Source organism: Palaemon carinicauda, chromosome 8 (assembly GCF_036898095.1).
Source record: "Palaemon carinicauda isolate YSFRI2023 chromosome 8, ASM3689809v2, whole genome shotgun sequence".
In the NCBI taxonomy this organism is placed as follows: domain Eukaryota; kingdom Metazoa; phylum Arthropoda; class Malacostraca; order Decapoda; family Palaemonidae; genus Palaemon; species Palaemon carinicauda.
The window spans coordinates 91,319,600-91,345,161 of NC_090732.1; the positions used below are offsets into that span (position 1 = coordinate 91,319,600).

Below are 25,562 nucleotides of genomic sequence, written 5' to 3' on the forward strand. Positions count from 1 at the left end.
ATGTGAGAGAAGTAGGTTTTTGCAAGTTAAGATGGGTACCTTCAAGAGCATCAGTTTTTCTTCTTCTTCTTCTTCTTCTATAGTGAGGTACTAAACAATATGTAATTTTTTTATGTGACTGGGGTCCAGTGTCAAACTCAGGGGCACCCTGGGTTACACACACACTACCTCTGCCACTGTATGAATTATATTGTTACTGTCATAAAGAACATTGTTGTTATTGAACTTTCTTTCTTACCAGGTTAATACCTCATTTAATGGTAAAGAGTTGAATTTAGAAGAATACATTATTGTTTATTTTTTGCTGTACTTTTGTTTATAGAAGACAATTTTTGCCGTATTTTAGTGATTTTCTTAGTGTTATTTTTTGTGTATTTAAAGTATAAAACAGCTGCAATAATACTAGCATATACTCTTGAGTTTTTCGTCCTTCTATTTTTCAGTAGGATATTGCTGTTGACCCGTCAGTACTAGTACTACTTCAACCACTCCTCTAAAAATCCCACAGATAACCATAGAAATGGCAAATAGTACCAATTTAGGGTAAGTTATTACATGATTAGTAATTGAATGCAAACAGTATGGATGATAAATAATTTTGTGATTTAGTAATTGAATGCAAGCAGTGTATTTAGTGCAATATTCATTGAAGAATGTGCCATAAAAATGATGAGGTAAGTAATGTAAGTATATCTGCTTTTATAAATTTGCCCCAAAAGCGTCAATATGTGGTCCTTTGGGCTATTCAATATTCATTTGCAACATGTAAAAACCACACTGGTAATATGAAGGAAAAGTTTAGAAATGATAAGGTAAACAATCTAAGTATACCTGCTTTTATGAATTTGGCCCAAAAGGGTCCGCTACTCGGCATTCATTTGCAACAATGGAATAACCTACAGGTAATATGAAGGAAGAGTTTTGAAATGATGAGGCAAACAATCTAAGTATAACTGGTCAAAAAGGGCCAATACGGATTCCTTGGAGTGTATTGAGCATTCACTTGCAACATGGAAAAACCCCACAGGTAATATGAAGGAAGAATTTAGAAATGATGAGGTGAGCAATCTTGTGTATATTTAGAAATGGTGAGGTAAACACTCTAAGTATATCTACTTTATTGAATTTAGCTAAATAGAGCCAATACGGGGTCCTTGGAGGCTATTCAGCATTCGTTTGCAAAATGGGGTCTATATCTGCTTTTATGGATTTCCGTAAGCTTAGCTTACTGTAAACTCTGCCGACGGTAGATCTAGACTGACCTCTAGTGAATTCACTGCTCATCGATGTAACTCAAATGACATTTCGGTATCTCGATCCATTCTAAATTGTGCGAGTTCAGAAAATCATGAAATCGATGCATTAAATAAATAAATAAAATCTAAGTATATCTGCTGTTATGGATTTGGCCAAAAAGCGTCAATAGGGGGGCCTTGGAGGCTATTGAGCATTCGTTTGCCACATGAGATCTAAGTCTGTCTGCTTTTATGAATTTTGCCAAAAGGACCAATATGGGCTCCTTGGAGGTTATTAAACATTCATTTGCAACATGGGAAAGCTCCACAAGTAATGCGATAGAAGAATTTAGAAATGATGAGGTAGACAGCCAAAGTATATCTGCTTTTATGAATTTGGCCAAAAAGAGCCAATACAGGGTCATTGAAGGCTATTCAGCATTCATATGCAACATGGAAAAACCCCACAGGTAATATGAAGGAAGAGTTTAGAAATGATGAGGCAAACAATCAAGTATATCTGTTTTTATGAATTTGGCCAAAAATGGCCAATACATCTCCTTGGAAGCTATTCAGTATTCATTTGCAACATAGGAAAGCTCCACAGGTAATATGAAAGAAGGATGAGGAGGCTGAACCTAACAAAGTAAATGGCTGGGAGGTGAAATAGAAGGCTAAAACGTTTGCCCAGTTAGGGCCTGAAAGGACATTGTAATGACTCTTAAGTAACCCCCTTATGGGCTCTATACATAGACAGGATACAGGTAACATGTAAGAGAGTCATGTAATTTTTAACAAGTCAATAACATTTTAATGACTAATTCATGAGGTTTGCTTAAAATCAATACTTAGATATTGCAGAAAAATATAGAAATTTACTGATATTAGCGGATATGCAGTGGAGAACTATACAGGTTACAAAGACTTTTGTGCTAAGCTAAAACAGGTATTCCAATGTACATATAGATCCTATCTATTTGGGAGGGGTGGGCACTTGGTCGTCTTTAGCAAATAGATGCACTAGGTGATATGGATAACCATGAATGATTGCTGCACTTTCAACCATATTCCCAGCTGTATTGCAGCCTTGAAATTAAAGACAAAAAGTATTGGTATTTATAGTCATGTAACACCAATTACTTGGAAAACTTTCATAGGTGTGTAACCACGTAAAAAAGACAAAAATATATCATTACACAAGGCTTAGAAATTTAATTGCCTAGAAATACTCTCTCCCCTATATAAGTGTGAATGCACCTTTTAACTGAATAGCTGAAAGCACATTATACAAGTTCAAATACAGCATACCTTAATCATTTATATAAAAGTGGAATTTATGTAGGGATTAAAACTTATGTAAGGGAATTTTCAAGCCCATGTAAAAATGATAAATTTGGAAAAAAAACTTGTAATTTTCCTAACCATACAAACCTGAAACTCTACTATGAGCATATACGTTGAAAATAACTATAAAACCTTCAGTGAGGTACCAGTACCCTCCGCAAGTGTTGGGGGGGGGGGGTAGAACAATTACACTGCTCGTAGTAGCCAACACAAGCAATTTTGCAGTTTCTAGCAGTATTTCCAATATTGATAGGCAACAGTGAGCCAGTATGTATAAAGAGCTTCAGTTTTGTATGGTTATTAGAAAACGTATTTTGAAGCAAAGTGAAAAATCTATTTTTGGGTGAGATGGCCATGTCCTCCTGATGGAAGGTTCCTTTAGGCAGCTTTCTAAGAGATATTTGGCTACAGTGATACTCCCGGAGAATTGACCATAGGTCTCCAGAATTCTAACTCCTGGCGCGAGTATCCTTAAAGATTTTCTTAAGGATATCGCATAATATCAGGGGACGTATTTCTTGATATGACACAGGGCAATCTTCACCCCGAAAAGAGTTTTTGTCCGAGGGGAAAGAGTGGCGAAATTGAAGGGTATCCATCATCAAGGTTACCCAGTGGATCCCCTTCCCATACTACTACAGGTTCCAATATTGCTACCCATTACTTGTAGCAATTAAGCATGGTGCTACAGAGAGAGTAGTTTCGGGTGGGGATAGTTATACAATCCTTGGCCTTGAAAAAGGAGGGTGGGTCCATCAGGACGACATGGCTATCTCACCCAAAAATAGCCTGCCCCCTGCAGGGAAATGTCATCTTCGACAATAGAAGCAGCAAGGTTTGTATATATATGAAGGAACAAATGTAAATACCATTCAGTTATTTTGTTCACATATATAAGCACCCTCAAGTAAAAAACTCCGTCTAATTTTATTTAACTACTTTTGGGGCGAATAAGACGCAAATACACCTTAAACATTTATTTGGATAGGTAACTTGATCTTAGCTTGTTGGGGACCTTCAGCAGGAGGTTTGTTAGAGGGAATAGGTAGATATGGGTCCACCTGTTCCAATCGAGGGAAATGGCATCCGTCGCCTCTGCCAGAAGGTCCTCGTATGGGGCTACCTATCGAGGAAGTTTCTTGTTGTCGCTCGTTGCAAAGAGGTCGATCTGCAGTTCTGGGACTTTTTCCAAGATGGAGAATGAGTCTGCATCTAGGGACCATTCTGACTCTATCGGCTTTAGCCTGGATAGAGCGTCCGCCGTCACATTGCGGAACCCTTGTAGGTGAACTGCCGATAAGTGCTATCTCTTCTTTCTTGCTAAACGTAAGATAGCTAGCATCATGTGATTGATGTAGGGCGTTCTCGAGCCTTGTCGGATCAGACATCTCACACTTTATTGATGTAGGGTGTTCTTGAGCCTTGTCGGATCAGACATCTCACTATCACTTCGCTGTCCAAGACCAGCCTGATGTGGGCTGATCTGTGAGGCGATAGCTTCTACAACGTCAGGAGGACTGCCATGGCCTCCAGAATGTTGATGTGAAAGGTCTTGAACAGGGATGACCAGGTCCCTTGGGCTTTCCTTTGATGGGAGTCACCTCCCTATCCTTCCATCGAGGCATCCGTGTGGATGGTCACTGATGGGGGAGGTGGTTGTAAGGCAATGGTCCTCGTTAGGCTCTTGACCTTCGACCACGGCTTGAGAAGTGATCGTAGTAAGGTCGGTACCGGTCTCTGTGAGATCTCTTCGAGCGTTTGATGCATATCTTCTCCAGACTCCTGATGCATCTTTCAGCAGTGCTCTTAGCACTGGGTTTGTTACTGCTTGTAACTGGAGAGAGCCCAGTACTCTTTCCAGTTGGCGTCTTGAGATCCTGTCTGATTTCAGTAGTCTCTTGTCAGAACCTGCAATCTCTCTCCTCTTCTTAGGTGGTATGGAGAAGTGGTGTTACTTCAAGTTTCAATGGATTCCCAGCCATTGAAACTCCTGAGCTGGAGAGAGGCGAGACTTCTTGTAGTTGATCTTGAATCCCAGATGTTCCAGGAACTGGATCACTTTCTTGGATGCTTGCAGACAAGCAGTCTTGGATGCTGCCCACACCAGCCAGTCGTCTAGGTATGCTGCTACCTGAACGCCCTCTAGGCGTAGTTGTTGTACGATTGCGTCCGCAAGTTTCGTGAAGATCCTTGGGGCTATGTTTAGTCCGAAGGGCATGGCTCTGAAGACATACTTTGGCTTCTGTAATTTGAATCCTAGGTAGGAGGAGAGGGGGCAACTGACTGGAAGGGGCCAGTAAGCATCTGCCAGGTCTATTGAGACTGTGTACGCCCCTTTTGGTAACAGGGTTCTTATGTGTTGAAGGGTTAACATCCTGAACTTGTTGTTCTCTATGAATTTGTTGAGTGGCGACAACTCTAGAATGACTCTGAGTTTGTCCGAGACCTTCTTGGGAACACAAAACAGCCTTCCCTGGAATTTGATGGACTTTGCTTTCCTTATAACCTTCTTGTTCAAGAGTTCTAAGGTATATTCTTCCAGTAAGGGAGTGGAGTGTTGGGAAGAACTGAGGAAATGAAGGTGGGGATCTATTCCATTTCCATCCTAGTCCATTTTTGATTAGGCTGTTGGGCCAGGGATCGAAGGTTCAACAATCCTGAAAGTGGTGGAGTCTCCCTCCTACCTGGAGCATCTCATTGCTTAGATGGTCCTGAGGGTTTGCCCCCATGACTGCGTCCTACCCTGCCTCGTGAGGGGTTTCTTGAGGAGCCCCGTCGAGATCCTCTTCCTTTCGGGCGAAAGGTAGGGGTGTGCCTCTCAAACCCTGGGTTGAAAGCTGGTGACTGGGCTACCAGCTGTTGAGGCACCACTTGGAAGGTGGTCTGTGGTTGAGCGACCACTTGGGGCATCGCGGTCATGGTGACCGTGGGATGTTGCTGTACAGGCCGAGAAGGTAGTCTTGTCTTCTTTGTCTTCCTCTTGGGTTGGGGACCAGCATCTGGGGAAGACTTTCTCTTCGAGGAGATGCCCCATTGCGGCTTTCTCGACTACTTCTTGGACCATTTCCTTTGGGAAGAGGTCCTTACCGCAGATACAGGAAGTAATCAGCTTCCTGGGTTCGTGTTTGACCATTGTATTGGCAAACACAAACTCCCTACAGGCCCTCGTGGCCTTCACGAAAGCGTACAGGTCCTTGACGGGGTTCACCATGTGCATCTTGGCCAGGACTGTGTACATATCTGGGGTGCTGGCATTGCCTGCGCACATCTCCATGCAGTTCTGGAGGGAAAGGGAGGCGGCTAGCCTCTCCTTTGTCTTCTGCTTCCTTCGTTGGAGAAAGTCCGATAGCTTCAGTAGGTTCTCGCTGAACTGCTGTCCTGCGATGTCTGCATCAAGCTTCGCCACTGAAAAGGTTAGGTGGACCGCCTTCCATTCCTTTTCATCTGTGGGCAAGGCCAGAGACAAAGGACTACACTCCTTTAGTGTAGGGCATGGTTTGCCTGGATCAGCGGCCTTCAGTACACTTTGAAGAGCCTTCGACGTGAAGGGGAAAGCTCTCGAAGAAGGAGCAAGAAAAGTAGGGTGTTTCTTGCTCAGTGCAAAAACTCTTGAGTTAGTGTACCCTGCCTTCTTCAGGCTACTCGTCAAGAGAGCCTGTACCTTATCATGGTCAAATACCATGACCTCCTTTGGTTCCGTCTCTTCTTTCGACGCTGGCTCACTCTTCAGCTGGATAAAGTACTCCAGATAGCCTAAGCTGCAAAGTTTGGCCAAAACTCAATGTCGTCCAGGTGGACGGCTCCCAACTTCTCCGAGATATAGAGTTTGCCGTTAGTAATCAGCATGAACTCTGCATACCTCCAGGGATTGGTCTCAGAGCAGGGTGGCAGGTCCTTCACACTGGGTCGCTTGTAGGACCCTCGGGAGGTGACGATCTGAGTTGCTTCACGGAACTCCTTCATCATCTTCTCTTTCATGTGTACGTTCTCCTTACGTAGAGCGTCCATTAGCGTGGTAAAGTGGGTCAAAACTGCTTGACCCAGCAAGTCTAATGGAGGGGTAGGACTGTGAAAGGATATACAGAATATGGTTGAAAATATAAACTACTGTATAATATATACTATAGTTTTCTGCCTTCAGTATGTACTATACTGCAGAAATACTGGCTACTGTATAAGCATATACTGTAGTTCTGCCGCCATGCTGCCGGCTAGGCTAGTACCTGGCGGCACCGGTCCAGCCGGCAGTATGTACCTGACGGCACTAGCCGACAGAGAGAGAGAGAGCATGGACAGAAAGGCTGCCTTATTATTATAGTTTATTACAATAAAAAAGGGTGTAGGTACTACCGTCCCTACTACCTTCTTCCAGAATGAGGGTTCAAATGGAAGGGGGGAATGAATCATTCTAGCTTCCACCCAGACACAGGATCTGTTGCCGGCTACTCTGCCGGTTCCAGGGATGTGGATGTCAGTCCAAGAGAGGACTGAATAATACTCCAAGACATTAGGGTCTCCCACCGGCAGCCGTCATGGCCGGCACAACCTTTCCCGGAGCCTTGTGTCCGTAGGGGGAGGGTCAGAGCGGCAATCAAGCTGCCTATGTAGGAGCCCGGCTGGCACCACAACCTACCCGGCACGCGGGAAGATTGTAGGACACCGGCCAAAGACATTGTGTTGGCTAGGCTATCGCTAAAGGACAGAGAGGGGCAGTGTAAGGGTCTTGTGTGTTGTGTCGGGAGAAGGCGGCAGGATTGCCAACAATTTCCGGTCACAAATCGGAAACATCGTTTCAATATCAGTGCCGTCTTGGGCATCAGAAGAATATCGATTCCTCATCCCAGGACCTTGCTGAAACAAGACTTGTCTTCTAGGCCGCAAGGGAGAAGATGGCGGCATTGTACTACCACTTCGGATGCGGGCTAAGGAAGCTAGGCTTCCTATGTCTGCAACTGTATGCCGGCAGGGGAGTGACTACTCCCCCGGCAGCGAAGTTGCCGGCATAAAGACTGAATACTCTGAGTTACTGTTGTAATTCCAAGCCGGGATACTCACCGGCAAAGAGGGAAGACAGATAATACTAGCCTAGTCAAGGCGGAGTACACTACTCTATGGCAAGACTAAGATAGGGTTGTCGCCTAATGGCGACACTCAGAGGGAAGGAAGGGTTTACCCTAAAATTTCTAAAATAAATGAGTATCGAATTATATAATTAATTCTGGGAGATGTACTATCTCCAGTTGAATTGATAAAACGATACGCGAGGGTAAACGGGTATAATGTACGAAAGTATACTAAAGCGGGTAGGCTAGGTTAGCCTAGCGCGGGTCCAGATCTCGGCTACGCTATATCACCGAGACTCTTAACGTATACGATCGTTGCAATTAAGGAAGAGGAAATATACGTGCATGATCTTATCTTCACTAGTATAATTTTGCCTAAATAGCTATAATTCATTAAAGCTAAATACCGGGAATGTCTTTCTACTGACTAAATAAGGCATATGGCGAATGACAGCGTTGAAAATGGCACCTCAGGTTACCGGTTAAGCTCCGATAAACACGTCTAGATTATGTTAATTTAACTGTGAGAAGGGAGCTAAAAATTATACACAGGAAAGATTAGATACTCAACTTTCCAGAGGTAGAAGGTGCTGGAGAATGCATGATAAATCCTCGTAATAGTGATCGGAAACACTGATAGCAAGCGGGAGTACACCGTGCGCAATTCACTACAAAACAAGGAATGGGTAGCCATATTGGAACCTGTAGTAGTACGGGAACGGGGTCCACTGGGTAACCTTGATGATGGCTCCCCTTCAATTTCGCCACTCTTCCCCCTCAGAGCAAAAACTCTATTCGGGGTGAAGATTGCCATGTGACGTATCAAGAAATACGTCCCCTGATATTATGCGATCTCCTTAAGAAAATTTTTAAGGATACTCTCGCCAGGAGTTAGAATTCTGGAGACCTATGGTCAATTCTCTGGGAGTATCACTGTAGCCAAATATCCCTTAGAAAGCTGCCTAAAGGAACCTTCCATCAGGATGACATGGCCATCTCACCCAAAAATACAAATTACTTCCAAATTTGTCATTTGTTCTGGCACTAAATACATACCTTTCAGTTTTTTACTATGGAAACATGTTTAGATGAGTGGAAGTCCATTACTAGCTGGCTTGCTACTGACCTGGGGTGAGAGATATTTTGAATGAGCTGTGGAAGAGCACACCTTATCACCTCGTTAACTTCCAATGAGAGATAACGGCCTGAGCAATTGTGTAAAGGTGGGACAACTAAGCAATGTGTCTCATCAAAGTAAGACTTCACTTGGAGCTATGCTTTTTATATTAGGATACACAAGGGATGTTGGTACCCACTTACAGTCAGAAAAGGTCAGTTTGCAGAGTTCCTCGGTTTGTTCAATCCCAAAGAGAGGGGAGAATGAAAGGTGAAAGGCCAGTCGTCCACCTATCATACTAGACTTACAGCCAGGTAACATCTGCCCTCAACAGACTTCTACTTGTCCTACTAGGGAGCTGAGGTGTGTAATGAATACATTTTATGCAGCCACCACAGGATCTATGGAGAATGTGTCTAGGCTCCTATGAGTTACGTGTCGTAGGTAGTGAGTGGTGAACATAGTTTTGACATTTCCACACACCCCCCTGTAAAACCTGCCTCACATTGGAGCACTTTGCATGGCAGGGATGTGCTAGTACCCGTCATCATGAGCTCTATGTCTCTGGTCAGAAGGGGACGAATCTACTCGGAGAGTTCATTCGATCACCTTCTGATCCAGGAAGAGATCGAGTTCTTTGTAACTCATCTTTACTCTGAAAATCACTGTGCTGCGAGAAGTTGTTGAAAATGTCCTAGCATGAAGACATAGCAAAGTTTTATTTATGTGGGATATCCACACATGTGGTTGCTTGAAAAGATCGGGTAGTGGAGGGAGCTCTCGGTGTAGGTGAGCGGATGTAGAAAGTCCGGGAACCATTCTGCATCCTGTCACATTGGAGATATAGAGTTATCAAAAGGTTTTGCGATGTCTGTTCAACTCTTCCTAACTAGGCAGAAAGGGAAAGGAGGTATTGACATCTATATTAACCCCCATGTTAAGAAGCATCTTGTAAGAACACCTTGGGATCTGGTACTGGGGGAGCACTACCCCAGTATGTTCCAGTTGAGAGACGTCAAGAAAATGTCCACTGTCAGTGAACTTCGCAAAATCAGACCTTTGTCGCTTGTTCGTTGATTCCAAGACCAGTCAGGGCCAACTATCTGAGTCTTCCTGCTCAGTTAGTCCAGCAAGAAGTTTCTCTTGCTCGGAATACAGTGAGCTGAGAGGGCTACTACTTGTCTTCCGTCCATCTGATTATCTCTAGAGCCAGATGCCTGAAGGCTGCGTAAAGTACCTTCTTGCTGATGGCCTGAAGGCTGTGAAAAGTACCTTCTTGCTTATTCATAGAATCCATCACCAGTGTTCTGTGCTAATCAGTACCATGGAGAATCCTGAAAAGGGCTGGTTGAAGAGTTTGAGAGCTAAAAGGTTGTTCTCATTACAGGAGGTTCATGTGGCAGTGTTGCTCGGCTTTGGACCAATGTTTGGAGATAGTAAGGTGCAACAAGTGACCCCGCCTCACCCCCACCCCCACCCCTTATTTTAATGCATCTGTAAAGAGCATCTATCTCGAGGAGGCGAAGGAAGATTTATTCCCTGAGTAGGTTGGTATCTGATACCCACCACAGCAGTTCTCGACTACTCTGACACTATAGGGACTAGTAGATCCAAAGAGGCGCTGTGTCCTAGCATCTTCTGCCAACCACGTGTTGGAAACAGTTCTGCTATTTGCTTCATTCTGTCCAATCTTGTTAAGGATGGAAAGATTTTGCATAGATAGTGTTCATGTTCGTCTCTAAGTATACCAGATGTGTTTTGGTTGCAAAGAGGATTTCTTGGCAACATTCGAGGAGTCTGTCTCGATGAGGGGGAAGAGCTTCCCTCAAATCTGTTAACGTCAGCCAGTTGTCTAAGTGACAAAGTAGGTGGTTTCATTCTTATGCGCACAAGCTGACACTAGGGAATATCCTCGGGTGAGAACGTGCAGTTCTGTGCACAGCACTTTGAAACGGGTATATTTGTATTGGGTGAGAACGTTAGGTACTTCCTTGAGAAGGGAGGGATGGCGATCTCCACATGTGCATTTTTGAAATCCAGCGTTGGTGCCAATTCTTTTTGGTCTGAAGGCTTGTCTGGCCATCAGAGCTACCTCTTTGTCTTGAACGAAGTGTGTTGAACAAACTTGTTTGGAGTTGAGTTCTATGACTGTTCTCTGGCCTCTTGATGCCTTATCTATGAGGAAAGAGTGACTGAAGGAGGGTGAAAGCCTGTGTCGGACATCCTAGAGTGTTCTCCAGTATGGTCCAGATTTCGGTCTGAAGGGCCAGTTAATTTGTGTAGGAAGGTTCAAACCCATGAGGCATCCACCCCTTCTGCCATATGCTCTATAGGTATCCTCCCAAAAAAGGTCACCCTCCCACCTCGCTAAGTGGTTTGGTGCGTAACAATGAACAAGACCAGGAACTGTCTCTTGTCAAACTAGCGTGTCCTGGAGAAAACATTCTTCATTATCATCATCATCTCCTCCTACATCTATTGATGCAAAGGGCCTCGGTTAGATTTTGCCAGTCGTCTCTATCTTGAGCTTTTAATTCAATACTTCTTCATTCATCAACTACTTCGCTCTTCATAGTCCTCAGCCATGTAGGCCTGGGTCTTCCGACTCTTCTAGTGCCTTAAGGAGCCCAGCTGAATGTGTGGTGAACTAATCTCTCTTGGGGAGTGCAAAGTGCATGCCCAAACCATCTCCATCTACCCCTCATCATGATCTCATCCACATATGGCACTTGAGTAATCTCTCTTAGTTTCATTTCTAATCCTGTCCTGCCATTTAACTCCCAATATCCTTCTGAGGGCTTTATTCTCAAATCTACTAAATCTATTGGAGATTGTTTCATTGTCATACTATGACTCATGTCCATAGAGTAACATCAGTCTCCCTAAACTGATATATAGTCTGATTTCTATATGTAATTCCAGGTGATTTGGTTTAAAAATTTTACTTAACCTAGTTATTGTCTGATTTGCTTTTTTCAATCTTTCATTAAACACTAAAGACCCTGTATTGGAGATCATAGTTCCTAAATACTTAAATGTTTCTATCTCATTAATCTTTTCGCCTTCCAATAATATTTCATCTTCCATTGCACACTCCATTCTCATCATCTCTTGCCTTTCTATTTATCTTCAGCCCAACCTCGTGTGATATTTCATGCATTCTGGCAAGCAAGAATTTCAAATCCTGTGGTGTTCTGCTAACAGCATCATCAGCATACTTTAGGTCTGCTAAATTCCTATCTCCAATCCTTCTCCACCATGAGGAGGATAAACATCATAGGTGACAACACATTCCCTTGGAGTACTCTGCTGTTCACGGGAAATTTGTTTGATAATACTCCATTAACATTAACTTTGCACTTGCTATGCTTATGAACAGACTTAATCAAATTTACATATTAAGAGGAATTCCATAACAATGCAGGACTCACCACAAAATTGGCCGGTGCACACTATCAAAGGCTTTTTCATAGTCTACAAATGCCAACAAAAGGGGATTTCTATACTCTACTCATTGCTGTTAAACAAGTCTCAAAATGAAAATTTGGTCAGTGCAACTTCTACCTTTTCTAAATCCTGCTTGTTCATCTCTCAGCATTTCATCAATCTTTCTCCCATCTCTTTAGAATAAGCATAGTAAGTATTTTCATAACAACGGACATAGATGTAATGCCCCCGTAATTATTGCAATCAGGTCTTTTTTTTTTTTTTTTTTTTTTTTTTTTTTTTTTTTTTTTTTTTTTTTTTTTTTTTTTTTTTTTTAAACCAACACTCCTAACTCCCATTCATCAGGTTTTGCCTTTTCATGCCACGTTCCACAAAATAATTTTGTAAGTAGTCTGGGAGTCGCTTCTGTGACGGGCCGAGAGAGGAGTTGTGAAATCAAAGGCAGATTGGAAACGACTGAGTTATATTGTTGTGGAACACTCTCCTTATATACAAAACCTCAAGGCAACAGGACATGACAAGTTCACAAGACAGACAAAATCACAGAGGAAAAACCAGACTTGAATTTTCATGTTCGTTTTAGTGCGAGGGAAGAGCGAAGATACAACCATAATATATACAAAAGGAATTATGTACAATTGTGTGTGAAACACAGTTGGTACATGGCTCCCCCCCTAAAAATGATATACTGTACATGTTAAATAGGGCGCCCTGATCTAGAGAGGCGAACTGTAGGCGGGTCATCTGGCAGAAGATAAGCAGGTTTTAGACGATCAATGGAGACCCAGTCTTCTTTGCCCCGAATGTTTAGGAGGAATGCTTTCGGACTGCGTCGGATCACAAGGTAAGGTCCCGTGTAAGGGGGCGTTAACGGTGGCTTGCTGGTGTCGTTGCGCAGGAAGACGTGCGTTGCAGAGTGCAAGTCCGTTGGTATGTGATGCTTCGCTGGGGGCTTGTAAGTCTGGCGGCACGGAGTAAATTTTCCCACGACGTGACGTATGCGCTGGAGACCGTCGGAGGAGGTTGTAGAAGGAAAAAACTCGGCAGGGACGACCAACGGGTCGCCATACACCATTTCGGCTGCCGAGACGTCGAGGGCGTCTTTAGGAGTGGTCCTTAGTCCAAGGAGGACCCAGGGAAGCTGAGTAAACCAGTTGCAATCCTTGCAGCGGGACATCAAAGCTGCTTTGAGGGTGCGATGAAAACGTTCAACCATTCCATTGGCAGCGGGGTTGTAGGCCGTTGTGTGATGTAGGGTGATGCCCAGGAGATTCGCTAATGACGTCCATAATTGAGAGGTGAAAGTGGTTCCCCTGTCAGAAGTAATATGCTCAGGGATACCGAATCTTGAAATCCATCCAGAGAGTAAGGCAGATGTACATGAGGTGGACGTTGCAGTTTCCATGGGAATGGCTTCAGGCCAACGAGTGGAGCGGTCGATGATGGTAAACAGGTAACGATGTCCTTGTGATGTGGGTAGGGGGCCTACAACGTCGACGTGAATGTGTGCGAAACGACGCTGAGGTTGAGGAAAGGTGCCCACTCCTGAATCCGTGTGTCGATGTACTTTGGAAGTTTGGCAAGAAGTACAGGCACGGACCCAATCCTTAGCATCCTTAGAAATGCCGTGCCAAATGAACTTTGCCTTCAGCAGCTGTGCAGTAGAACGGCACGAGGGATGTGAAAGGCCGTGGATGAAATCAAACACCTGTCGGCGCATGGGAGCAGGAATCCAAGGTCGCGGTCTACCAGTACTGATGTCACAGAGGAGGGTGGTGTTGGAGTTTTCGAGGGGAAAATCCTCCCAACGGAGGGACGTGCAGGATGTCCTACAAGCTTGATACTCTGGATCCTGTCGTTGGGCTTCAGCCAGGGCGTTGTAATCCAATCCCAGTTGAACGGCAGCCAACGTGTTTCTTGACAGGGCATCGGCAACGGGATTCATTTTCCCAGGGACGTATTGGAGGGTGCAATTGTATTCAGCCACGGCGGAGAGATGTCGGCGTTGACGGGCGGACCAGGCGTCAGACTGTCTAGTGAAGGCGTGCACCAGAGGCATGTGGTCTGTGCGAATGACGAAGGGCGTACCTTCTAAGAAATGGCGAAAGTGACGGACAGCCAGGTGCACCGCCAGCAATTCTCGATCGAAGGTAGAATAACCCGATTCTGCCTTGGACAGTTTTCTGCTGAAGAAGGCCAATGGGTGGGGCGAGCCTTTGACCACCTGCTCGAGTAGTGCACTAATAGCGACGTCGCTGGCATCGGTGGAGAGAAGGAGAGGGGCGTGTGGGATGGGAAAAGTGAGAGCCGCAGCAGTTGATAGGGCCTTCTTTGCATTGCAGAAGGCCGCTTCTTGAAGGGGACCCCACTTCAGGTCCTTTGGCTTGCCCTTGAGGGAGGCGTAGAGGGGAGCAAGAGTGGCGGCAATGGCTGGCAGAAAGCGGTGATAATAGTTGATCATGCCCAAGAATTCCTGCAGAGGTTTGACAGTCGAGGGCGTGGGGAAATTCTGAACGGCTGCTACCTTCTCAGGGAGGGGATGGACTCCTTCAGGAGTGATACGGTGCCCTAAGAACGACACTTCGTTGGCGCCAAAGGTACACTTGTCGTACCGGACTACAAGGCCGTTTTGTTGCAGGCGGTCGAGCACGATGCGCAGGTGATGGAGGTGTTCCTCTTTTGAGGAGGAGAACACAAGTATGTCGTCCACATAACATACACAGAAAGGGAGGTCCCCTAAGATGCCATCCATGAGACGTTGAAACGTTGCCCCAGCATTACGAAGGCCAAAACAGGAGTAATTGAAGGTGTATGTACCAAACGGAGTGGTGATGGCGGTCTTCGGGATGTCTTCTGGGTTCATAGGCACCTGATAATACCCCTTCAGGAGATCGAGCGTAGAGAAAACCTTTGCTTTGTGCAGGTAGGAGGTTACATCGGCAATGTTTGAAAGGGGGTAGTGATCCGGTTCTGTTTGCATGTTCAGGCGCCTGTAATCCCCGCACGGACGGAGGGAGCCGTCTTTCTTCAGAACGATGTGTAAGGGTGACGACCATGGGCTGGAGGCCTTTTGGCAAAGGCCCATTTTCTCCATTTCGGCGAACGTCTGTTTGGCGGCTGCCAATCGTTCCGGTGCCAGCCGTCTGAATTTTGCGAAGACTGGGGGTCCCGTCGTCTTGATATGGTGATAAATACCGTGCTTAGCAGGAACCGTGGGCGTTTGGTGAAGTTCTGGACGGAAAACTTCCGGGTACGACGTGAGGAGGTGGGCGTAGGCATCCGTGGGTGCGCTGATGTGGAGAGCGAGGTTAGAGGGGCCGGGTTGAAGAGGTGTCGACAAGTACGAGTCCGCGTTGACCAATCGTCGGTGGGTGACATCGACCAGAAGGTGGAAATGAGAGAGGAAATCCGCACCGAGGATTGGCATTGTGACGTCAGCAACGAGAAACTTCCAATTGAATTTACCGTTTCCGAACGATAATGTGAGGCTCTCGTAACCGTAGGTGGGTATCGCAGATCCGTTGGCAGCTACCAAGCGGACGTCGGCAGATGTAGACAGACTACGTTGTGCCTTGAAGAGTTTCCTTGGCAAAAGAGAACGACAAGCACCCGTGTCTACCAAAAATCGCACGCCCGTTCCTGCATCCTGTAAAAAGAAAAGATTAGAAACATGGGAGGCCACCGCCACAAGCGATGGCTTACTTACACGTTTTTTGGCCACTGACAATCTTTGGCACATTTCTTCGCGGTTGCCCCGAATCTGAAGTGGTAGTAGCAAAACTGCGGTGGATGGGAGGTAGTAAGTGGCTGTAGAAGTCGTTCGTTGGGGCGCGAGCGATTGGTGGGTGGTGGGCGGCTTTGTCGCCGCTTCGGCACGTCACGGGGTAGGCGTGTATGTCCTACGGCATTCATGTCAGCTTTGGTGTACGTTGAATAGGCATCCTCGTCGTCAGGGGTGGAGGTGTTGATGGAGGTCTTGAAGTGGCTGTCCATAAGGGCGTCGGCTTTGGTCATCAAGTCCTTTATGGGTAAACTATCGACATCGGGTATGGCAGCGCGCACAGGTTCAGGTAAACGGCGTATCCAAAGGGCACGGAGTAGGTTCACCTTACGAGGAGAGCCGTCTGCGGCAGGTTGAAGGCGAGCGATACTGGTCATTTCCCTGAGGGCAAGCGAAGCCCTTTGGTCCCCCAACGGTTGTTGCGAGAGCTGAAAAAGCTTTGCTATACGGGCGGCTGGCGACGGCGAGTACAGTACTGTTGCAGAAGGTATGATTTGAGGTCGTCATACGCTATTGGGGTGTCTCCTTGTTCACAAAGCCAGTCGGATATTTCTGGGAAGGTGTCCTCGGGTATCGCCGCGAGAACATAATCCGCTTTGGTGGTTGAGCGAGTCACGCCCCTGATACGAAACTGGACTTCTGCGCGCTGAAACCAAGCAAACGCCTCTCCGCTGGCAAACGATGAAAGTTTGAATGGAGAGGCCGTAGTGCCAACTGCCGTAGAGTCCGTCATAGTACCAACGATGGAGGGGCGAGGGGGTGGGGGTGGAAGGCGGTGGAAGCAAGTAGACTTCCGGGGTCACCAATGTGACGGGCCGAGAGAGGAGTTGTGAAATCAAAGGCAGATTGGAAACGACTGAGTTATATTGTTGTGGAACACTCTCCTTATATACAAAACCTCAAGGCAACAGGACATGACAAGTTCACAAGACAGACAAAATCACAGAGGAAAAACCAGACTTGAATTTTCATGTTCGTTTTAGTGCGAGGGAAGAGCGAAAATACAACCATAATATATACAAAAGGAATTATGTACAATTGTGTGTGAAACACGGTTGGTACACTTCATTTTTGGCCAGTATCATCTTGGCCGTTGTTCCATCATATCCCGGGGCTTTCCATCTCTCTAGTTTTTTGGGGGGATAGCTTCAACTTCAAACACACTGAATTCATTCATGGGAACGTCAAGGTCTTCATTAGCTTCAGCTGTATCAATCAAATTATTCCCTTCATATCTTTTATTTATAACCTCATTAAAGTGTTCTATCCAACGTTGTCTTTCTTCATCTTCTGTTGCTATAACAGATCCATCTCTCTTTATCATGGGTATATGCTTCTTCCTCTTTGCCCCGATAGAGATTTCATTAATAATTCTATGAGCAATTCTTACACCATAGACACTTCCTGAATTCATAGCCTCGTCAGGCTCATCCTCTACTGTCTAAATATTCTCTCCAGTCATTCCTGGCTTTTCTTTTGACCTCACTATCAATACTGGAATACTTAGCATGCTCTACCTTTTAATTTTCATTACTTCCTCGAAAACTTTCAACAATCAATTTCTGTCTTTGTCTGCTTTTTATAGTATCCCAGGTATCATTCGATATCCATGGCTTTCTCCTTGTAACTACGTGTTCCAAGACTTCACTATCAACTGACTGATATACTGTATGTTCTAAATATCACACCATTCTTCATCAATTGTCTGTTATTCCTCTCTTAAAGTCTCCAAGACTGCAAATCAATCCCTACATTCAATTGCTAATGTTTCTCTGTACTCTTCTTCTAAAAGCTCATTTGTATCAAACGTAGGTATTCTATCTATCTTTTTGTTGGTTGCTTTCAGTTTTAATTTCAGTGTGGCAATGAGGAGCTGGTGATCACTACCAATATCTTCACCTCTATAGCTTCTTACATTTCTCAGAGTTCTCCTTCTCTCTTTTAATGCCAATGTGATTTATCTGCTTTTTGTAATATGATCTATCTGATTTTTGTAATTGCCATATGGTGAAGTCCATGTATACTTATGGATGTAATTGTAATGAAAAAGAGTACCTCCAGTTGTTTGCTTAACAGAAACTTATGAAATGTGTTCCATTTTCATTTGCAACTTCACCAAGACCCTCGACACCCATCACATTCTCTATCCCTTGGTTGTTTCTTCCAACTTTAGCAGTGAAGCCGCCAATCACAATTTTCATATCTCTCTCAGGGATCTCATCTGTTACCCTCTGCATTTCTTCATAGTACTCATCTTTCCTTTCTTCAGGAGAATCATTTGTTGGGGCATAGCAAACTATAACACTTATATTGCACTGTTTTGATTTGAACTTTGCTGGTAAAAATCTACTATTTACAGCTCTCCACTTGGTTAATGCCTTTTCTGCTCTTGGTGTCATCATTCCTACCCCTTCTCTTCCAACTATATGATATATATATATATATATATGTATATATATATATATATATATATATATATATATATATATATATATATATATATATATATATATATATATATATATATATATATATATTGTCTTGGTCTGAAGTTCCCTTACCAATCCCCTTGCGTGTTTCACTTAGGGCCAAGATATCCACACTATATTTCATAAATTCACCCTCCACTTGCTGTAACTTCCCAATCTGATTCACGGTTCTAACATTCCAATTACTGTACCTATTTTCAATTTTTCTTCCATATTTATAAACTGCTGCTCCTCTAATCATCTTGGGGAAATTTAGGTGTACATTGAAGAGTCTTGAGATGATTGTGTAGTACTTGCCCCTGCTGGTCCCCACTGGACTGGTGAGGACTCCTACTATAGGCTGAAGCCTTCTTATTGAAGAAATTCTGTTTTGTTTTTTTAGTTAGGACAGAATCCTTTCTTCCATTTTCTGGAAGAAGTCCCAATTGCACATGTGTTACCTTTGATTTTATCCACTAAAGTTTAAGGGAAAGTTATTACATAGAGGGTCACTATATAGAAACTCCTCTACAGTACGAAAGCTGAGTGAAATTAAAGGTGATGCAGAAGTTTGAAAATATTGATGATGCCATAGAATTACTGAATGGAACTCTCTATACAGCAACAGTCAATTCAATTCCCAAAACAACAGGGTTATTCAAACGGTGACCAGTCCCCTGGTGATCTTTAGAAATATCTGCCCAGCACAGAGCCACTAGAAGATCTATAACTCGATTGCACAGACGACATACTGAGGAGAATTTAATCATATACAAGAAGTGTAGAGCACAGTTCCGTCGTGCCATGAGAGAAGCTAGGTGCCAGTCATTGGTGTTTTATTGTTTCCTCCATTAACATTAGAACACCACCATCTTCTGTGTGGAGGAAAGTAAAATGATAGCAGGCAAATTCACTCCCAGCCCACAACCAGTGTTGAAGGTGAATAGTCATTATGTGACTGGAGCAACTGAGGTTAGTAATGCCCTGGCTGATCATTTCTCAAACGTATCATGTACATGTTAATACCAAGTTATTTATTTTAAGTATTTTTAATAGAATATGGCTTGATCATAGTTATGCAAGTGTTTGGGAACTAGTCATTATTTTAGCCTTTTTAAAACACGGTAAGGATAAGTTTTTTAGCAGCAAACTATCGACCAATTGGATTGACATCTTGCTCATGTAACATCATGGAAAAGATGGGCAATGCAAGACTGATGTAGTACCTGGAAAAGAAATGTATTTTATCACCTATCCAGTGTGGATTTAGAAAAATGCATTCAACAACGGATGTGTTAATATGACTTGAATCCTCTATTTGTGAAGCCTTTGCTTCCAAACAGCACCATGTAACAGCTTTTTTTTTTTTTATTTTGCCTTGAAAGGGCTTATGATACTGCATGGAGAAATGGTATACTTAACCATTCATAATTTGGGTTTCTGAAGAGAGCTACCATTGTTCATTTAATTATTTATTTTGCATAGATTTTTCAAGTGAGAGTGGGGGAAGCTCTATGAGAGAGGAAATGTCAGGAAGAAAGAGTTCCCCAGGGTAGTGTGCTAAGTGTAACCCTGTTTACACTAGCTATTAATGGGATATACTCAGTCATTCCCCAAGATATTCTCTCAATGCTATTAGTAGAGGATCTCTCCATGTCATTTGCTGGAGCTATAATTGCAATGGTTGAGGGAAAACTGCAACTCTCAATTGACAAAATTATTCAGTGGGCTTATATGAATGGGTTGAAGTTTTCCACAAGCAAAACTACTGTTGTCCATTTTTGTCATATTCGGGAAGTACACCCAGACCTGGATATATACATCAAAGGTCATCAGATTCCATGTGTAAATTAAGCTAGGTTTTTAGGTTTGATATTTGTGTAGGCCTACATGGATTCCTCTCTTAAAGGCATTAAAAGCTAAATTTCTTGAGGCTCTGAATCTTCTAAAAGTATTGTCCCATACATCAAGGGGGCTGACTGCAAAACTATTTTAACCCTGGATAGGTACGCTCCTCGGACACCCCTTTAAGGGTATACTCGGACGCGAATGACCCCGACGCCAAAAAAAATTCTTGAAAAATCAGTATTTGCAGTAACCTCTTTTTTTCTTTTGCCAAAAAAAAACTTCAATGAATGCTTAAAACAACTGTAAAGATAAATACTACTCATCTGCAGAAAAACTATTTATTATAAATATTTTTAAAAATTAAGTAAAAAAAAAAAGACCTGACATAAAAATTCATAAAAAAAAAGTTTATACATATATACACAAATCCTTTTAGGAATTGATTCTTGAATTATTAGGACACATCTTGATGTATTTTGGATGAAGTCAGACCCATGGAGGGGAAGATCTGAAATGAGAAAAAAAGGGTAACTTTTTTTGGCCAAAAATATTTGTCCAAATTTCATGAATTTTTTTGGGTACCCAAATGAAATAGGAAGTGGCTAATTTTTTTAGGGAATAAACATATGTTATCCTAAAATAGAAATATGTAAAAAAATCTTCATTATTTTGTAAATTACATTTATATCAGGGGCCATATCTAAAGGTAATTTTTTGAGTACTTAGAAATTTCGTAAAAAAATACATATATTTAATATATAATATGATATTTATGCAGGTAAAAATATACCAAAATATCACAAATTCTATAGGGAACAAGAATATATATAGATAGGGCAACTTACGCTTCGGATATGTCCACAAAATGGCCGCCAACCACACTGACTCAGACTCCCTAATCTGCCACTTGAAATGTAGGAAGGGTATGTCAATTTCAAGGTGTTATTTACTAATCTAATTATTATTGGATATGCATAAAAATTGTATGGTGGGTTGCTGGATAATTGTCGATTATTTTACGGCTATAAAATTAAAATTCTGACCCAAAAAAAATTTTTTGAAGGGAAATAAAATCGAAAAAAAAACAAAAATGTGAAACAATATAATATTTTAGCTAAAAAAATTTGATGATATTCAATCAAAAAAGAAGTAAACAAAATTTTCCGACAAATAAACATCTAGAGGAATCATTACTCTGTGATAGTTCCTTAGTACGTAGTAATTTTGAAAGAAATGGGAAAAAACGAAAAATGGCAATCACCGGAAAATCGAACACATATCTATATATACGCCATATCTGGCTAAAAAAAAGATAGGCATGGGTAGCCCTGATCATCTAGAAACACTTTCCAACACTATAAAAATATAAGTTTTGCGACACTACTTGCCAATTCCTTACGGTAACATGACAGCAAAAAAATGCAAAACAAATAAAAAGGGGCACTCGCGGAAAAATGGCTAACATTCTAATATACGGCATTTCAGAAAAAAAAATTCAGCCACGTGCTAGGCAAACCATCGAGGCACATTTTCCGACAAATAAACATCTAAATGAATCATTACTCTGTGATAGTTCCTTAGTACGTAGTAATTTTGAAAGAAATGGGAAAAATGAAAAAATGGCAATCACAGGAAAATCGAACACATACCTATATATACGCCATATCTGGCTAAAAAAAAAAGATAGGCATTGGTAGGCAGATCATCTAGAAACACTTTCCAACACTATAAAATTATAAGTTTTGCGACACTACTTGCCAATTCCTTACGGTAACATGACTAAGCAAAAAAATGCAAAACAAATAAAAAGGGGCACTCGCGGAAAAATGGCCATTCTAATATACGGCATTTCAGAAAAAAAAAAATTTCAGCCACGTGCTAGGCAAACCATCAAGGCACATTTTCCGACAAATAAACATATAAATGAATCATTACTCTGTGATAGTTCCTTAGTACGTAGTAATTTTGAAAGAAATGGGAAAAAACGAAAAAATGGCAATCACAGGAAAATCGAACACATACTTATATCGCCATATCTGGCTAAAAAAAAAAATAGGCATGGGTAGCCAGATCATCTAGAAACACTTTCCAACACTATAAAAATATAAGTTTTGCGACACTACTTGCCAATTCCTTACGGTAACATGACTAAGCAAAAAAATGCAAAACAAATAAAAAGGGGCACTCGCGGAAAAATGCCCAACATTCTAATATACGGCATCTCAGATAAAAAAAAGACATGCACGTGTTAGCCCAACCATCAAGGCACACTTTCTAACACATAAACATGAAAAAAAAAATCAATAATATACGGCAATTCCTTACTACGTAAAAATTTTTACAAATATTGAAAAAAAACAGAAATTGGCAACCACAGTTAAATATCCAATATACCAATAACTACGTCGTATCTGACAAAAACAAAGTCACGCATGGGTAGCCAGATCATCTAGACACACTTTCCAACACAAAAAAAGCAAAAGTTTTACGACACTATTTGGCAATATCTTACGGAAAAATTACTTGGCAAAAAAATGAAAAAGGGGCACTCGCGGTAAAATGCCCAACATTCTAATATACGGCATCTCAGATAAAAAAAAAGACATGCACGTGTTAGCCCAACCATCAAGGCACACTTTCTAACACATAAACATGAAAAAAAAATGAATAATATACGGCAATTCCTTACTACGTAAAAAATTTTACAAATATTGAAAAAAGAACAGAAATTGGCAACCGCAGTTAAATACCCAATATACCAATAACTACGTCGTATCTGACAAAAACAAAGTCACGCATGGGTAGCCAGATCATCTAGACACACTTTCCAACACTAAACAAGCAAAAGTTTTACGACACTATTTGGCAATATCTTACGGAAAAATGACTTGGCAAAAAAATGAAAAAAAATGAGAAAGGGGCACTCGCGGTAAAATGGTCCTCGTGGTGATGAACGACATTTTAACTAAAAAAAAATCATGCACATGGTAGCCAAACAATCCACCAAGACTTTCCACAACTGATAACCTATACAAGTCGCACCATTCTACGACAATTTCATAATACGTAATAACTTTGATAATTATGCAAATTACCTTAGAAGGGTAAACTCGGTCGCGCTCGACCCCGACGCGTCTCAGAAATCGGGGAAGGAGTACAGCTACAGCAATGCACATCTGGACACTACTAGAGCATGTAGGGGAGACACCTCCTGCAGGTCGATCACCCACAAATTCAGTCACGGGGGTGAGTCACGTGAGAAAAACCTCTTTTTTTTTTGACGCTCGGGGTCGCGTACGACCCACCGTACCTATCCAGGGTTAAAGCTATACAATGCCTTAATTTAAGAAAAAAAATTATTTATGGCTGTGAAATATACTCCTCAGCCACTCCAAGTCGACTAAAAATTTTAGATTCTATACACCATACTGGTATCAGATTGGCAACAGGAGCATTTAGAACTTCGCCCATTTCAAGAATCCTTGTTGATGCTAGAGAATTACCATTAGACTTTTTTCAAAAGTCTTCTATTATTTAGTATTGGTTTATGTTGCAAGGACTTCCTAATTCTACCCTGTAAGACTGCGAGCCTTGCAAGTTACTCAATATACTTTGAGTTACACCTAAATCCCTTCAGGCGTATGGTTTTCGGGTGAAACAATTGATAGACAGTCATGATGTAGTTAGAACTAAGGTGCTTCCATTTAAGGTATCATCAATGCCTCCGTGGGAATTACCAGAGAGATCTTTTTGTAAATATTTTATTGGAGAGGAAAATATGACAGACTTAGAAGCCAGGTCTTTATGGAACATGTTGCAGAACATAGGGAATCTACTTTTATATATGCTGATGGCTCCAAATCTGGCATTGGATTTGGAGTATATAGTAATGGTTTTAATTGTAGAGGTGCACATCCTCTAACAGCTTCCTTATTTACCGCCGAACTATATGGCATACTAACTGCTGTTGAAGAAATAGCGTTGGCAGAGGGGGTTGTGGGTAATCTTATCATTTTTAATGATGCAAGGAGTATCCATCAAGCTTTAGAAGTTTTTAATTCTAGTAACCCTTTAGTTTTAAAGATTTTAGAATGGTTTTTTATTATTGGAATGAGAGGTATAACAGTTCAATTTCGCTGGGTTCTGGCTCACTCAGATGAGTCTGGAAACGAGAAGGCAGATTTACTAGCAAAGAATGCTGCCGCTGAGTTGCAACCAAGAAGATATCCCATTGTTTGTGATTATTGTTTACCTAACACTAAGAATTTGATTTCTAATAGATGGCAACAGCATTGGGATATTGCAACGACTGTTTGGTACCCGTGATGGTGAGGCATCTGTTGACCGAATGCCCCACTTATAGTAGTGAAAGAGATATCTGTTTGAGGCTCGAGGTGAGGATGGCCAGTTCATCCTTGTCAAGATTCTTGGAAATGATGTGTCGTACCATGTTAGCAGTATTTTCAGCTTTACGTCAGAAGCAGGTTTTCTGAAAGCTATTTAACTTTTGAAATAGCTATGCTTTTTTGGTTTTAATTCAATATTCTTTTATTCTTTATTTATAATAAATGATATTGGCGTCAATGACCTTACATGTCAGAATGCCAGAAAACCTCAACTCAATCAATCAATCAACCTCTACAGTACTTTGATCATCCCTAGCATCCCTAGCTTGTAAGCAGCCAACCTTACCTCAGATCTTCCCTAGATTGGAAACAGCCAGCCTTAAGTTTTTTCTAATTTCTTTAAAGTCTCATAACTTAAAGACTTGCTCAGTAAATTGGCCATTGCTGAGGGGCAATCTAGAATCCCCCTGAAGCTTCCACTTCCAAAGACGACATGCCAGATACCAGATTAAACATAGTATGATGTTCATTGAATTCTTCTGTCTGTAAATTGTCTGGAACAGAAGGAAAACCATCACCCAATTGAGTGGTACCTACGTGAGAATCCAATATTTTGAGAAGAAAGTCTTCATGAAAACCTTTATAGTCTGGCCGGGGATTATCATCACATCACATTTTTGATACAGTTGTGCATGAACTGCTACTAAATGATCTACAGTCCAGCGTTGAAGATCAATCCTTCAAATACCCAAAAGACTACTTAGTTGGTAGAAATTACATTGGAAACTCTTATTTATCATATGAACCCTTAAACAGAGGGGTACCCCAGGGGAGTATACTTGGCCCAGTCTTATTCTGCATCTATACTATTGGTATATCGAAAATACTACAAAGGCATGGCGTGAAGTTCAAA

The 25,562-nt window shown here is 42.3% G+C and overlaps 1 protein-coding gene across 3 annotated transcripts in view; it reads left to right on the forward strand.

Moving 5' to 3' along the window:
• The window catches only part of LOC137645800 (uncharacterized), a 105,980-nt gene that overhangs the window by 64,948 nt on the left and 15,470 nt on the right, over nt 1-25,562 (forward strand). For 2 of the 3 annotated variants that reach the window (XM_068378747.1, XM_068378748.1), the window contains one exon: nt 444-543. In XM_068378747.1, the coding sequence (XP_068234848.1) occupies nt 521-543 (23 nt within the window). In that variant the 5' untranslated portion in view covers nt 444-520. The remainder of the gene's footprint in view (nt 1-443; nt 544-25,562) is intronic. The other variant, XM_068378746.1, reaches the window with a different exon arrangement.